The sequence below is a fragment of the Podospora pseudopauciseta genome, chromosome 1, assembly GCF_035222475.1.
Source record: "Podospora pseudopauciseta strain CBS 411.78 chromosome 1, whole genome shotgun sequence".
Classification (NCBI taxonomy): Eukaryota; Fungi; Ascomycota; class Sordariomycetes; order Sordariales; family Podosporaceae; genus Podospora; species Podospora pseudopauciseta.
The window spans coordinates 1,815,746-1,831,207 of record NC_085892.1 but is presented as its reverse complement, the minus strand read 5'-3'; the positions used below and the strand labels follow the sequence as shown (position 1 = coordinate 1,831,207).

The following is a 15,462-nucleotide window of genomic DNA, read 5'->3' as shown; positions in this document are numbered from 1 at the left end:
TTTTGGAGTGCTTTCCATCACCATCGAACTTGTCCATTTCGTCACCGTCGTGCTTCAATTCGTCCAGCTCTCAGCTGTGTATTATTCTTCTCTTTCTGTATTATAAGTAAAGTTCCACTCGGAAGGTGCGTGCCTCTCTTTCCTTCTTTCAGTCAGTCATTCCCGCCTACTATTTGGAGCTCGGCTGGGAGCTCAAGGATACAGCTTCCTCAACCTGGTGAGGTTGGGAGCTAGCCCCTGGACGGGTTACCATGTTCAAAGGGGGGAAGCAAACACAAGGTGTTTGGGTGATGATTGCACCTGCTTTCCATGTTTTCCAGTCTTAGGTTGTTGGCTTCACTTGTTGTTTCCGACATCCCACTTCCTCAAAAAAAGAAGATGGCACCATGTCAGCCGGCAGTGATGCTCTCACTGCTGCCAGTGGAGATGGGCTGAGCCAACTTCGATTCCAGTCCGTGGGACAAACAACGTGCTGCGCCAATTGGCGTGCAGCTCGGCCCGCATCTGGTTCCCCCTCCTCTGCAGGCTGGGGCAATTCGCGATCGCCACGGATCAGAGGGAGGGAGGATGGGCATGAGGGGGTCAGCAAAGAAGTGGGATGTCCAGTCTCGTTGTTCGGTGTCCCCCTTCCCGGTAGCCAAGCGGTTGCTTGAAGACAAGAATTGTCTCCCCCGTGTCTCTCTGTCACTGCCCTCATCGTCTCAACTCTTCCTCTTGCTACAAAAAGGCCATGGCTGTATACAGAGTTGGCTTCGTCCTGAACGTTCACCGTCATCTTGTTCGCCTCAAACCATGCCCCACGCCAGTGTTGCTGGGGGCCTGCTGTACTAGCTGCTGAGCAACCAGACGGTGAGGGGCGGCAAAGCATGACCCCCGCCATGGTTGGACAACACCACAACAGGCCCCTCCTTTCTCACGTGAAGTATACGTACCTGTTCAGGGATAGCTTTTTTTATTGGTCCATGTGGAGCACTAACCCAGTTTCTCGCCAGCCCGGAAAATGTTTCGACCCCTCCTACCCCGCGGTTGCTCTGCTCTTCCTCGACCTTCCTCCCTCTTTCACCAACTTCCCACTGCTCCATTCTCTTCCACCTTTTCGTCGTCTATCCAATCCAACATCAGAAACTCCGTTAGAGCTTTCTCAGTCTCATCAATCAACATGGCCCCTCAAGTGTAAGTCGCTGTCTTCCAGGGTCAACAGAGACAATGCCCCACCATCAGCTTGTGGAAGCTTTGCTAACGGTCCTACAATAGCTTCTTCAAGGTCTCTTGGTCTGGTCCCACCGGCTTCGATAGCCAGGGCCGCCCCAACAACGAGATCGCCGGTATGTAGCCATCCTTCCATCTATTCCATTGACGTTGTTCAACGCCTGGCAATCCCATGATACTGACAATCGCGTAGAGCAGGAGGGTACTATCAAGTTCAACCTCTACGACGACGTTGTCCCCATCACCACCCGTAACTTCCGTGAGCTCTGCACTGGCCAGAACGGCTTCGGCTACAAGGGCTCTTCCTTCCACCGCATCATCCCCGACTTCATGCTCCAGGGTGGTGACTTCACCCGTGGCAACGGTACCGGTGGCAAGTCCATCTACGGCGAGAAGTTTGCCGACGAGAACTTCCAGATCAAGCACACCCGCCCTGGTCTCCTCTCCATGGCCAACGCCGGCCCCAACACGTGAGTTATTAATCTGTCCGGAATTTCCCGGTTCAATTGATCACAAAGCTGACTTAAACCCTCACAGCAACGGCTCCCAGTTCTTCATCACCACCGTGAAGACCTCTTGGCTCGATGGCCGTCACGTCGTCTTCGGCGAGGTTGCCGATGATGACTCCATGCACGTCGTCAAGCTCCTTGAGGCTACCGGCTCCGGCTCCGGTGCCATCAAGCCTGGTCTCAAGAAGCCCACCATTGAGGAATCCGGTGAGATCAACTAAATCAACTAAATCGATGGTTGATTTCGGAACGAAGGAGGGTGGTTCAGTGATATGGTTAGCCATATTGTCTTGTGGACCTCTAGGAGGTTGGAGAATATAAAAGCACCACTTCATTGGCCTTAACATTGTTTCATCTATGAATTATCATGCTGCCAGGTCGTTACCAGCATCTGGGACTATGTTTGAATGAAGTAGATGGTAAACAATGCTTCCGCCCCCTGACAACGAAATTGCCAAGAATCGTGAGATGACAAAGTCGCGCTCTTCCGCCAGGCGGATCAGTTATATTTACAACTCAGTACCCGATTACTACACTACACTAACTCCATGCTTAAAAAAATATTTACGAGAATTTCATTAATTTGCCCATGCGTAGCTGACCTCATGGTGGAGCCGTTCCGTTGGCAGTAGCAACAGCAGGCTCTTTCAAGCCCAGCCACTCCTGAAAGTAAACACACGTGCTCGGCGCAACTGGTCCACCCTCCTGGCACAGTTCAAACACCGGGCATTTACCGCACGGTGCCTCAGTCACTGCGCTGCTCAGCGGCGGAGGGCCTAACACGATATCCCCCGATTCTGGATGCGATTCTCGGTCCTGCTGCCGCTTGGCATACGATACCGTGTCCTGCTTTGTTGGCCGCACCACCCTGTACCCCTTACGATTGTGGACTTGGATCGGCTCAATCAGGCCGTCAAATACCAGCACGTCGACCAACGCCTGGATGTCCGCAACACCGAGCATAGCAGTGCTGACCTTTTGGTTGTGGATAAACTCTGTGATATCGTTGACGGTAGGGTATTTCTTATACCCGGCCGGCATGGGGAGGTACATTGGCTTGCCCTTTGGGGGTGGAGGGGCAGCCTTTGTCGCTGGAGCAGGGGCGGGTGTCGCGTCGTCGTTGGAGATGTCAGTCGCTGTTCTCTTGACACCTCTGGCATCCCCGGTAACTACGCCCTTCTTTGGTTGTCTTTGAGGGAGGACCGTGCCCCTGGAAAAGTATGCGCTGCGGGTCTTGATGTACTCGAAAATGATACCTTCGATGACTTTGATAAAGGCTTCGTCTAGCTCACCGTCTGTGAACCAAGGACCGCCGGTTGCGCGCTCGGAGGGTTTGAGGTCGGCTCTGATGTACATCTTCCGGTTGGGCATCTCGACGTTGGTCATGGATGAGATGAACCCTTTGGACTCGAGGAACTTGATGCAGGCCTTGAGGGTGGCATCTTGGATGTTGATTCGGAGCTTGATATGGCGGATCCAGACACCGTCTTGGCCGGCTTGGTCGATTTCGCCGTATACGAGCCTGGTCGGTTCGTCTGGAAGGGAGGTATACCTGGAGAACGAAGAGCAGTTAGCATTCAGGGTGGGCTAGTGAGAAGATCTGAGAGAAGGAAACGTACTTCTTGGCATCCTCTCTGCTTCGCCATTTCCAACCCAGTTCTCCGCCCGGTAAATGAACACCAATGAGGAGCTTTTCATTGGTGAGCATCTGAATGACATCGACAAGTATCCTGACGTCGTTGTTGGGGATGACGCCCAAACCCTTGAGGTCGGCCTGGCTGAAGACACGGGTTTCGCTGCCATGTTCCCTGATAGTATCGTAAAGCTCATCTTTGAAGATCTGGAGCTTGGCCTGGTCGGCCTCGGAATTTGGCGCCGCCATTGAGGCGGGAGGACGCGGCAGACGGGCGCGCTCAATCAGGGTTCAGTGGTGGTGGTCGCGTGGAATGAAGAGATGGCTTTTGCGGACCTTGTTCAAACAGGCGATGTTGAGATATTGGTAACAAACTATTGGTGACTGTTTGTGTCTCGATCTCGAATCAATGACAAAAAAAACGAGTGATATGGGGAGGTCTTCGAGGCTCGTTGCTAGTTTTGCTTTCAAAATAGTGATTCAGTGATGGCGTGGGCAGCTGGAGCTCTGTTGCGAAAGTGGTTGGCGACGAGAAATCGCAAAAAGTTGCCCCGCCATGCAGCCTTGTCAAGTGTCTGACCAATCGCGTGTGGATGATCACGCTTATCAGTGAATCCACTCGCCGGGAAGAGTGGGTCTCATCTTATCAGTCTGTCTTTTTCACATGCAGCCTTGCAAGGGTGGGGGGTCCACCAACTCAACACCAGGAAAACATCACGAACATGGCGGTCGATCCAAACCATCACCACCTACACCCTGAACTCTTTTTATCTAATGACACATAAGTATCATCATGTTAAATTACTGACTGGTTCATGAATATCTTTGAAAAGGACTGCTTCATTCCCTCGAAATACCTAACATCGTCCTTCCGGTCATAAATTACAAGATAATCCTCCATTTTGCCTGGGCATATCTGATTCTAGCGCCAAATGGGATTAAAACCGCCATTCCTATTACAATAATAGCAACATAGATTCCTGCTTGAGTTCCAAAGCATTCGACATAGCCAACCTCTTCAACCCATGGCACGATTCCGTAAAGAAATCCAAAAGCAACAATATTTTTGCTCCCTATACCATGGTTAGCCTCTTTCATCCGAATGCAAGTGAGTGAGAGACGTACCGTTGACAAGCATCAAAGCATCCGAGTTAACTGGCAGTAGACAATCTGACACATATGCCATCGTAATCGTGGGGACTGCTGTGAGCGCAAATGACACCATTCCGTAGCCGAAGAATAATGAGGTCCAATGGAGTGTTCTCTCGACTCCATACCCGAACAAGACGCAACCGGCTCCGGTAATCAGCAGCGGAAGTATGCAGAGATACAACCTATTCTCCGGTTCAAACACCCCATTGTTCTTCCTGCTTCTCCAGTCGCAAAACTTATCGACAAGCCAACCGCCTGCAAAGCTGCCAAGGAGATTCCCGATGAACCCGGGAATATTGATCAGCCCGTTGACCGTTGGTGACCACGAGTATGGCGGCGCCTGGAGCACAAACGAGTTGAGAATGTTGACAGCCACCGTCAACACCAATGACACTGCGTACCCGAGGAACGAGTAAATAACACACGGATACGCAAACATTGGCAGCGGCCTCAGGAACATCTTCCACAAGCTCGTGTCATCCTTTGGCGTCCCAGACCACAAACTCAACTCCTGAACCCAGCTCTTCTTCGGAACCGCGACTATTCCCTCCCTCTGCTGTCCCTGTTCACCGTCACCTCTCACCTTGCCCTTCTCCTGCCCGTTATCTTCGCTCTCCGACATTTGCTGCCCCCCCTCTCCGGTCACTTCAACCCTGTGATATCTCGTCTCAGGCACCATCAACACCACAGTCGCAAAGTTAATCCCAGTCAGCATAGCAGCAATCCATTTGTGCCACCTCCAACTCAACCCCTAATTACATCACAGTCAGCTCTTTAAACAACCCCCCTTTGATCAAGAAAAGCACTCACAGTAACAACAAACCCACAAACCAACGGGCCAACCGTATTCCCCCCACTAATAAAATTCATATAAACCCCCATCTTCCCCCCGCGCTCATGCACGAAAAACAAATCATTCACCATCGCCGCCCCCAACGCCTCGGTCGAGCTCCCCGCAAAAGCAGCAACGATATTACTCCATAGCAAACTCTCAAAACTCTTCGCCAAAGCCCCCCAGATGTAACTCGCGAAAAGTAACCCACAACTTAGCACAAACACGGAGCGTTTACCAAAGTAATTAGCCAGGGGGACCCAAAAAAAGTTGAAGAGGCCCAAGACGAGGATGGGCCAGAGGAGGAGGGCGGATGTTTCCGGGAGGGACTTTTCGAACTCGAGGGAGATGAGGTAAAAGGCGGAGGTTAGGCCGCCGATGCCAAAATTTGTGAGGAAGGTGAAGGTGCAGATGGAGAGGAAGGCGGTGCGTTTCTTTTGGGGGGGCCAGGATAAGGGGTCGTTTGGGTCAAGGGGAGAAGGGGTGGGGACTAGGATTGGGGAGTCTGAGGAAGAGGAGTGGATTGTTACTGTGCCTGAGGTGGCGTAGAGGGAGTGGAGGGTTGTGAAGGTTTGTTGTTTACGGGGGGTTGACATGGTTCTACCTGGTGCGGGTTGGGTTCGGGTAGAGGTGGGTTTGGGGAGGGTGTGGAAGGATATATTTGCGCTGTTGGGAAAGATGGCGGAGGAGAAGGGTGTGAAGGCATAGAATGACATTGTTGTCCTGGCAGCTGCCAGTTGGGTGGGTGTTTGTTATGTATGAGGAGATCGGATAATATATATATATATAGGACAATGAAGGCAGAAGGTTGAGGGGTACAAAAATGGCTGGTCGTGAGCATGGGATGAGAATACATGATATCCGGCGCCAAGATGGCAGTTATATACCTTCAACGGCTCACAATGCTTTTTACACTATGTCGATAAAGTCTAGACTCACTTCAACTGCCGGACGTCCGACGATCTCCTAGCGGGTTGCGTCCGGCCTGTTGGTAATGCTGATCTGTCTCGCCTAGTTCCAGCCAGTCGGGTCTGTGTCATGGCGCCGTCGTTACAATATTGGTCTGCAGGTATCGCTTTGGCTACTGAGCTTAATGATGCTGTGTAACAGCTGGAGCCTCGGGCGCGAAGTTAATGGGAAGACCGGCGTCTGATGTGACACGAGATATGGGCATGTCTCAAGTTTTTCGTCTTTGGACACCCGGGACTTTGCTCCATGAGAAGGCAACATCTATCAAACGAATTGAAGCTGCACTAGTATTTAGACTAACCGTCCTCTGGGTAGCTTAGAGCCACCCAACGCGTACCAAACATCACCCAAAACCCGAATTGCTCACACCACTAACCGCAAAGACGAACTGAAAGCTGTTGTCATGGTGATCCAGGAGACATCAAACATCGACAAATGATGCGCTCCACGGAACCATTGACTTGATGAAATTGGCATTCGATGGCACAGAATTATCATTAAACAAAGACGGGTATCTTTCGCTGAACAACATGCCCCTTTCCATCAATCGAAACTTAGAATTCTTATGTGTACAAATTAGCACACGCACTCGCCAGAGTCAATGACCTCAGAGAGGTCAACATAAACGGTCGAGTAGACCTTGACAGCCGACTGGAAGCCGGGGGTGTATTGAAGGGTGGCAGGAGCGGTGGTGGCAGGGGCCGCGGGGGCATCCTTACCGACGGTGACAGTGGCAGTGACGGTGGCAGTGACAGTAGAGACGGAGTTATCGCAGGTGGGCTCGGGGGTGGCGGTCACGGTGTAGGCCTCGCAGGTGGTCTGCTGGAGGGAGTCGGTGATCACGGGAACGGGGACCTCCTCCTCGGGCTCATCGCAGGAACCCTCGCCAACGTAGAACTTGGGGGTCTGAGCGTGGATGACATAGACGTTGGTGCCGTTGATGGCATTGCTGCAAAGATGTTTAGCTTTGCGCTCAAAGCACGTCCAGACACATAAATACTGACAATTGGTAGCCCCAGGAGGCGTCAACAAGGCAGGGAACGGTCACCTCATACTCGCCAGACTCGGTAGAAACACCGCCGGCGAGTTGGGTGTAAAAGGGGGGCCAGTTGACAAAGTTGACGAGGTAAATGCTAAAAGTGGAAGGATCCGTGTCGACGGAATCCCACTTGACCTTGTACGAGTTGCCCTTGCTCAAGGTCGAGTTGCCGGCGGGCGAGGTGAACTGGATGGCCGAGGCCAGGGGGAGGGCCGCAGCGGCGAGCGAAAAGAGGGAGAGGACGCGCATATTGATTGTTGTAGTCGCCGTGAGCGCGGCGGTTGTTTTTACTGTTAAAGAATGGACTGTTGCGAAAGAGCAACGTTTGGTGTTTAGGGCTGAATGACGACTTGGCAAGAAGAAATGAATGAAAGAAGAAGAGCACCTGTTGGAAGTGTTTCATGTCTTATGTACTTTCGGGTCGTGGTCCCTTGTGCCTGGGAGGGAACCTCCCCACATGTCAAGGGTTCGAATTGGGACTATATTGACAGGGGTGATGCTGGCTTAATGTCCATTTAGTGGAAATCATGGTGGAGCCATGCTGGAAAGTGGGCACCTTCTGGGGTATTTTTGGGGGATGCAGAAATTGGACATCTGCCTTGTTCCTGATGCCATGGCTTGACCCAAGAACGACAAGACGGATTCGCGATGCCGTCTATCGCAAAAATATTGGTAAAAAGTCTTGGTGACCTCTTGTCCATCAGCCGCCGTGACCAGCGGGATTTAGGACACGAACTATTATTTTTTTATTCGTATTTCAGCCCCTTTTCAGACTGCCTGGAACTTGTGTCAGCACGATCACTATTCATTACTGCAAGCGCCAACATGCCGTTAATTGCTACCTCTCATGATGTGCGGCACGTGTCTTGGCATCATCAACAGCACCCACACACGATCCGGGGAAAGAAATCGCATCTTATCAGCACGAATCTGAGACAATATGGTGGAAGTGCTAGTATCTAGCGAAGTTTGGATATAAGCGATATCGTGCAGACTCAATCAAAGTGGAATTGGACGTTGAACCCATCTGTGCGTTTCAGGGACCGTCGCTCATCAACGGTTCCCGCAGAGGTGGGCCTGTTCTAGTCCTGGGATCCATGTCACCATGTCTCAGGAAACCTACACCAACGTCAGCCTCAGTTTGCATCAGAACTACCTGCATAGCACACCTCGGTCAGTCATTTTCTGCACCTTGGAAGTTGCCTTATCGTAAGACTCCAAGTTGTGCAAAGCATTACTGGAGCCTCGAGCTTGTTGAATGGAAAATGATACAGGAAAATGCACATTGTCGGAGTGCCGACATGCTCAAAGAGCACGATGATTAGCGAATATCAACAACCATTTTCCCCTCCCTAGGGCATCCAAGGCAAACAACCTGTGCTCTGTTTCTGCTCAGGTTCGCCCACAAGAATGACTGGAGAGAAGCACCGCCCCCTCAATCTCTGCGGTCTGATAGAAAACGATGCCCAACTTACTGTGAATTGACACCATCAAGAAGCCCTTGCCCTCGATCATTCTTCACGGAACTCTTTCTCTAGATAATCAGCACTTCGGGCCTTCTTTGCCTCGGTAACTCTTTACAGTACCTAGAATCATGGAAATCGTCGGAGTTGTTGGTACAATACCAGCACTGATCAAGATGGTACAGCAGGTTACAAGTGAGACCACCAAGCTCATAGCAAAACCCGCACCGCATTAGTCGCCCGCGGAGTTCAATCGGAACTGCATCTCCTCGACAAGACACTCGTAGGCGTCTTCCAAAGAGTCAAAGCTGATCCGGCGAATTTCACCGATGATGCGGAAATCGAGCGACTGCTTCGAGAAGCTAAAGACGACGTCTCCAGTTTGGCCCGCCTTCTGGGTGAGGTCAATGGCAAAAATGGAGGGCCTGGAATAATGAAGAGGGCACTCCTTATTCTTGAGAGATTTGAGAAAGACTTTCAAGAACAGGCCAAACGCCTCCACAGCCTCCAGGCCTCCTTGCAGGCCTGCCTTTTGGAGCGCCAAGCACAGTTTTTACAGCAAACCCAGCTTCAGAAGCTCCTCAGGCCCTCCGACACTCATTTCATTCCCGACAGGTTACCCGGTATACTCGAATGGATATGGGAGCACCTGGCATTTTCTCGGTGGTTGGATCCGAGAAGCGATGCTCAGTCAACCAATGCCCCTCTGGACAGCGAAGGGAAAACTCTCATCATCCACGGCGCCAAGGGTAGCGGAAAGTCTGTTCTCGCTTATTCCGTGGCAGAGGGGCTTCAGAAACAGGGAAGGATACCTTATTCTTTTCCTTTTGGGCAGGCAATGAGAAAGACCGGCGAGTTAATGCGATGATGCGCACTATCTTGTGCCAACTGCTAAAGGGTTTGCCAGCCGTGGATCAGATTCCGCTGATACCACACCTTTTGGCTTCTCATCCAAAAAAAAAAAAAAAAAAAAAAAAAAAAAACGCTGTAACCAGCGCCAACATCCGATATTCTGCATTCTGGACGGCATTGACGAGTCACTTGATGACCGGAACGACCCGAATAGCGATGCCTTGGGGTGCTTGACAGAGTTACTTGAACAAACCGAGCACTTTCGCTGTCTCCTTGGTGGTGGCCAGTCTAGTTTACGGAGGGTGCTGAAGAAATGGCCTCCTCATATCGAACTGACACTGGACTTACTCCAGAGCGATTTGGCCAAGCTCATATCTTTTGGGCTGGAAAGTTGCATTGACATCAAAGACGATGCTGTGCGCAACAGCATCAGATCAGACCTGGAGGCTAGATCAACCGTCATGTTCCTATGGATCAAACGCATCTTCAAGGAGTTACGGTCAGCTTTCTGTCCTACTGAGATTGAGTCTATTTTACAAAGAGCACCTGACGAGCTTGACCAGGAATACGCCCCGGCTGTTCGCCTTGCTCATGTCAAGACTTCATGGACGACCAAACAACATATATGTCGGATGGAACGCACGCGAGGGCTTCTTGCTCTCATCGTCGGCGCATCAAGACCTCTCACCCTCGAAGAACTTCGGATCGCTTACTCGTTCTCTCTGCCCCATCTGGCAACCTCCGATCCGGAAAGAATCTAGTTGGCAAAGACGCAATCATTGCTTCACGCGGGGATTTCTCAACTGTTCAAGATAGTCATGTGTACTTGGCGGTGGGTAGAGTCTCGACAACCGGAAAAGACGCTTGCTCTATACCCGTTACTAGAGTACACCGCTGTCTACTTGACGTCAAATCTTCTGGACTCAGGTCTGCATCCTGAGGAGTATGTAGATCACTTACGGCGTTTCCAGGTGTCCCACGGCTACACATCCTGGATTGATTTTATCGCACTTGTCGACAACTGATACGGGATTTGGTCCTGTCTAGGAATTCAAGCTGTTTAAAAGGATTGAATTGACTGATAGAGAAGAAAAGAGAACAGGTCCGATGAGTGGGAGCGGACTCCCATACATACATGTGGAAAAGGACACCTTGCCGGACCACTGGCCTTTGGAAAAGCCACGTGGAAAGCCACCTCTTCAGACACTTCGTATTGCCGTGTCCTTGAAACCTTCAAATCCACATACCAGGCCCTAGGCCCATAACAACAGCGACCAGGAAAATAACGAGCCACTCTTCACACAGTTTTGGGGTGAGACTGTCGAACTCTGGACTATGTGGGATTTTGGTGGCATTCCGATATCCAACAGTAACCATTGTCAGCAGCTAACACTGGTTCCATTACCAAGCCCCGAAAATAACCCCATCACGTTTCTCTTGACAGAAAGCCAGCATCCTGTAGGGCCGGCTACCGGCCCCCCTCCAGAGCATCGGAATCAAGGACAGCTCTCCGCTGCTCTGAGACGCAGCTTCGAGGCATTTTTCCAGAGATACGGGATCACATCAGCTCACTTGAGTGGTGATACTCTCGACGAAGAGAAGATCTCCGTCAGTACTGATCTGAAATAGCCATATAAAATAATAGATGAAATAATAAATTAATAATCGATGATATGATAGATAAAATGAATAAACTATGTAAAAAAGATTTCAGGTCACGGAAATATGCTTTGTGTTGGGGCGTGATCTTTCGTTTAGAAATAGGCCCTCTGAATGTATTCATTCAGAACCTTTTCAGAGCCAGGAGGTCTAAACGGAATTCTGAAAGCCTTGCTAAGCTAGTTAACCCACTCATTCAGAGGGCTATTTCAGAGCCGTGATCTTTGACTGGTGGCCAGGTGGTGGTGGCTGAAGTGTAGATAAGGCCCTGTTAGAATGAGGGGCTTTAGAGCTAGTTCTGAACTCCAATATCTCGCAGGGCATTGCAATATACCAGATGTGCTCACGGCTTTGCGTTTTTCGGTCTGGTTGTTTGTCTCCCTACCAGTGATGAAGGGGCTACTGGATAACGTTAGAAGGCTTCATGGTCAGGTCTATATGCAGGGTACGGGAGTGAGACGTATTCTATGCAAACTGGAAATTCTGAGGCCTCCGTTGTACATTTGTAAGTTCGGTTATCCAGACATGAGCTTGATAATGAAACCCTAACACGGTACTAGTCAGAGCAGATACTGCGGCACTGAACAAGTGGAGGGTCGCCCACAGGGTTGGTACTCCCGTTTCGAACGACAAAGAGTCTCGGAGGAGAGAAGAGCCAGATCTGGTAAGCCACTTGATAATTTCTTCACATACACCCTGATACTGATACGCACCTCGACCCCAGGCTAAAGATGGAAGCGGCCCGCATGCGTATTTACAGGGCTGAAAGACCCCACTGGAGCACACATCGTGCCATTCAGCATAACAAACTCAGTGGCGGATTGGAACACCATGGGTAATGCATTACGTGATATCTACAGGATCTTCCCATGGGAATACGTGAGTCCCCAAGAATATTACGACGACTTTGCAAGACGACGTCGACATCATCCCAATAAACCCGTACTTGCATGATTGCTGGGACCGAAAGAAGTTCTCATTAGAAGTTGTAGGAACCTCACCGGACGAAACCGGCTCCAACTATACCGTGGTTCACCTCAGATGGCACTGGTTCCCGATACACCCGCGACAGGGCGACATAGACCCTATCACCGACAAAAAGTTCAACCACGGCCCCCTGCGCTGGATAGACGTCAACGAGCGTCTCGACTCTGATCTTCCATGCCCGCCGCTTCTCAGTAACAAATCAACTTTCGACAGCGCATATCTGCTGGACAACAACAACCTTTCCGCACAAATCAACGACAGGACAGGCCAACTGATTTTCTCCGGAAATCTATTTATGGTTTGTTTTCCAAGAGAAACGATATGGAAAACGCTGCGGGTGTTGCATACGTCTTGGGTTCTCCTCCAAATTGCACATATGTCAGGAGGGGCGGGGGACTGGAGCTTCCTAAAGCCCGGTCCCTCTCACCCTGATAATGAGGGCAATCTTCTCCCCATTTATGCTCAGAATCCGGCGTTTCATCGAACAGTTGCCGAACAACGGCTACACACGCCTGCTGTGAGTGGGGGAGAGATATGGCCGGACAGACATACAGGATCATGATCTGGGGCGTATTCTTCACACACAAGTACGGGGGACGGGCCGAACAACAACAGGGTTTGGTTTTAGTCGGATGGCGGGATCCGAGGAAACTTCACGGAAACCCGATCATCGATTGTGGTCTTTATTAGAAAGCTGGGCAGGATCCTGTCGCGAGTACGTCAATCATAGGACTGACGGGACCGCTGCTGTGAACCTCTTCTGGAAACCATTTCCTGTTGACAAACTTTTGGGATTTCAACAGTAAATTCTGGTCTAAATGAGTGGCTTATGTAATCTCGGAAAGGTGGTTCGGAATGGACCCAGAGCAGAGTCAAATAGATACCTATTCTCATTGTTTATGATGATGAAAAGCCTCAGCATTGTCGGAACGCCGTATGTGCTTGACATGAACCTTGCCCTACTCCCACCGTGGAAAAAGTAATCAATACTGCAAGGAAAAAGAATATACAGTAACTATTCGCTGACATAAATAATAGATAATCATACTGATTATCTTTTCAAGCCTATTAACTGTCCTTCGAAACTTGTTAACTTTCTTTTAAAACCTATTAACTATCTTATAAAACTTATTAACTATCTTTTAAGATCTATTAATTATCCTTTTAGGGGTGGTTCAGAGGTTGATACGCATTGGTTTACTTTACAGGACCTGTTATTTATGTTCACAAACGTGCTAGTCTAAAAGACTTGCAAGATGCTTAGATTCTTATTACTTATATATTATAAATCGATCAATTACCAAGTCAGTGGTTGATGCCCGCCAACTTTGGTCTCATCATCGTGAGGGGATTGTGACTGTGTATGGCAGCCTTGAAAACTGGAAACTGATGGTGCCGAAAAAAGGTCCGCTTGAATATGCATGCTGCAGCTTCTGTGGTTGATTGTGATCATCGGGATAGGGGGGATGCTTCACATTGGTATTTCTGTTCAGCAGAACGATGCACACCTTGAGCATGGCCCATGCCTGACCACAAATTTGGAACCAAAACACAAATGAAGTAACACAAATTCAGGGTTGCCCAAAACTAATGCTTTGTTTAATACTTCTCGGTATATTCTTGCAAGTTTCTACGCATCATATATGCGACGGCTTCAATCATATACACCTATTCTCCCATCCAGCTTTCCTTCCCACCTCAACAATGTACAATCCCCCCCTTACAAGCACTGCGAATACCAGTTATTTCCAAAAGTGCAAGTTGATCCCGCAGCGCAAACAGTGCACCCAGTCCACCCCTGACCACCGCACTGTCCCCACTTGGGCGAAGTGCAACCCGCAGGGGTAGTCGCAACAGGAGGAGCAGAGGTAGTAGTGGTCCTGACAGAAGTGACCAGAGTGCTAGACGACACAGGAGTAGTGGTAGGACCGCTGGCTGAAGAAGTAGTGGCGGGCTGGCCAGTGATGCCGAACCACTCGAGGTCGAGGGCACCGTTGATCTGGATGTTGTGGGTGATGCCGGTACCGTAGATACCAACGAGGTCGTCGCCGTAGACGTACTTGGTATAGGGGGCGGAGGGGCTGTTGGGGATGGTCTGGCGGGGCGAGCCGTAGGTATAGCCCAGTACACCAGCCCACTGCTTCATCGTCTCGTTGAAGTTCTGTAGAAAAAATAGTTTGTAAATGCTCACAAGTTTGGGCAGAAAAAAGGTAGTGAGGGGGACTTACTCTGGGGTAGATAATGTCATCAGCAGAGCCGTGGTAGATCATCATCTTCGGCCTGGGGCCGGTGTAGCCAGGATACATGTTGCGAGCAGTCTGGGCCCAGTGCTCCTGGGTCGTAATCGACTGGCCGTTCGCGCAGGTGTTGTTCCAGCCGGCGACGGTGCCGGTGTAGAAGCATCCAGCAGGGACGCCCGCATAGGCGCTGGCAGCCTTGAAGACATCAGGATACGTCGCAGCAAGAACGTTGGTCATCATGGCGCCCGAGCTGAGCCCGGCGAGGAAGACACGGTTTCTGTCGGCGCCGTAGCGCTCAATGGTCCAGTTCACCATGTTGACAATGGCATGGCTGTTGGCGCCGCTGTTGCGGGTGTAAGCAGCGTTAGAAGAGACATCCCAGCAGCCACCCGAGTTCGGTGATTCAGGGTACACGACAATGAAGCCGTGAGTATCGGCCAGTCGGGCGTACGGGCTGCCATTGTAGAAGGCGCTGGCGGTACCGCTGCAGTAGTGCACGGCGGTGATGATGGCCGGGTTCGAGGCCAGTCTATCGGGAACGTAGATGTAAAAGCGCGCGCCGCTTGGGTTGGAACCAAAGTTGGTGATCTGGGTAAGGGAGGCGGCGTTCGAGAGACCCACAAGGGCGAGGAAGCCCGAGGTAATGCTTGAGAGCCTCATCTTGGAGTACAGCTAGGTTGATCCGACTGGAGAGGGTGGCCTGCAGTCTCACGAAGCATATTGTCTTGGTGGCGCCCCTCTTATACTTCATTCTCGACCCATCCCGCCTTCTCCTCCATTCCATGGCATTGTTGAGCTACCCATCATGTCGCTTCGTTGCCATGGGCGGGTTTTACGCGGACAGTGAAGTTCCGGATACACCGTGGAGACTTCAAGGGAACCGGGGTGCCAACCTTTTCGGGACCCTTCCCGATGAAG

The 15,462-nt window shown here is 50.8% G+C and overlaps 5 protein-coding genes across 5 annotated transcripts; 1 reads left to right on the top strand and 4 right to left on the bottom strand.

Annotated features, from left to right (window-relative positions):
- The first annotated feature begins 12 nt into the window (after positions 1-12).
- On the top strand, positions 13-2,147 carry CSR1_1 (phosphatidylinositol transfer protein csr1). Its single transcript, XM_062907060.1, has 4 exons — positions 13-1,173; positions 1,255-1,325; positions 1,403-1,679; positions 1,747-2,147. Exons 1-4 carry the CDS (start codon positions 1,001-1,003, stop codon positions 1,937-1,939), a joined length of 714 nt encoding a protein of 237 aa, XP_062769968.1. The 5' UTR covers positions 13-1,000; the 3' UTR covers positions 1,940-2,147.
- On the bottom strand, positions 2,120-4,044 carry RPC34 (34-kDa subunit of RNA polymerase III (C)). Its single transcript, XM_062907059.1, has 2 exons — positions 3,338-4,044; positions 2,120-3,270 (listed from the first exon to the last, which is right to left on the bottom strand). Exons 1-2 carry the CDS (start codon positions 3,598-3,600, stop codon positions 2,322-2,324), a joined length of 1,212 nt encoding a protein of 403 aa, XP_062769967.1. The 5' UTR covers positions 3,601-4,044; the 3' UTR covers positions 2,120-2,321.
- Positions 4,045-4,049: 5 nt separating this feature from the next.
- Positions 4,050-6,051, bottom strand: QC763_104890 (uncharacterized protein; the record flags this gene model as incomplete). The annotated part of the gene is made up of 3 exons (XM_062907058.1): positions 4,050-4,424; positions 4,477-5,254; positions 5,314-6,051. The coding sequence occupies 3 exons, from the start codon at positions 6,049-6,051 to the stop codon at positions 4,234-4,236; spliced, it is 1,707 nt and encodes a 568-aa protein (XP_062769966.1). The 3' UTR covers positions 4,050-4,233.
- An 829-nt stretch (positions 6,052-6,880) lies between these two features.
- QC763_104880 (uncharacterized protein) lies at positions 6,881-8,458 on the bottom strand (the record flags this gene model as incomplete). The annotated part of the gene is made up of 3 exons (XM_062907057.1): positions 8,169-8,458; positions 7,309-8,116; positions 6,881-7,253 (listed from the first exon to the last, which is right to left on the bottom strand). Exons 2-3 carry the CDS (start codon positions 7,590-7,592, stop codon positions 6,881-6,883), a joined length of 657 nt encoding a protein of 218 aa, XP_062769965.1. The 5' UTR covers positions 7,593-8,116; positions 8,169-8,458.
- Positions 8,459-13,876: 5,418 nt separating this feature from the next.
- QC763_0005920 (uncharacterized protein) lies at positions 13,877-15,204 on the bottom strand (the record flags this gene model as incomplete). The annotated part of the gene is made up of 2 exons (XM_062905121.1): positions 13,877-14,465; positions 14,533-15,204. 2 exons carry the CDS (start codon positions 15,202-15,204, stop codon positions 14,025-14,027), a joined length of 1,113 nt encoding a protein of 370 aa, XP_062769964.1. The 3' UTR covers positions 13,877-14,024.
- Positions 15,205-15,462: the final 258 nt, after the last annotated feature.

Excerpts from the sequence above, each read along its gene's own strand:
- RPC34 (XM_062907059.1), bottom strand. The coding sequence starts at position 3,600 with ATGGCGGCGCCAAATTCCGAGGCCGACCAGGCCAAGCTCCAGATCTTC. Across the intron at positions 3,271-3,337 it reads AGCAGAGAGGATGCCAAGAA|GTATACCTCCCTTCCAGACG; the intron begins GTACGTTTCCTT and ends TTCGTTCTCCAG.
- CSR1_1 (XM_062907060.1), top strand. The coding sequence starts at position 1,001 with ATGTTTCGACCCCTCCTACCCCGCGGTTGCTCTGCTCTTCCTCGACCT. Across the intron at positions 1,326-1,402 it reads CCCCAACAACGAGATCGCCG|AGCAGGAGGGTACTATCAAG; the intron begins GTATGTAGCCAT and ends ACAATCGCGTAG. Across the intron at positions 1,680-1,746 it reads GCCAACGCCGGCCCCAACAC|CAACGGCTCCCAGTTCTTCA; the intron begins GTGAGTTATTAA and ends AAACCCTCACAG.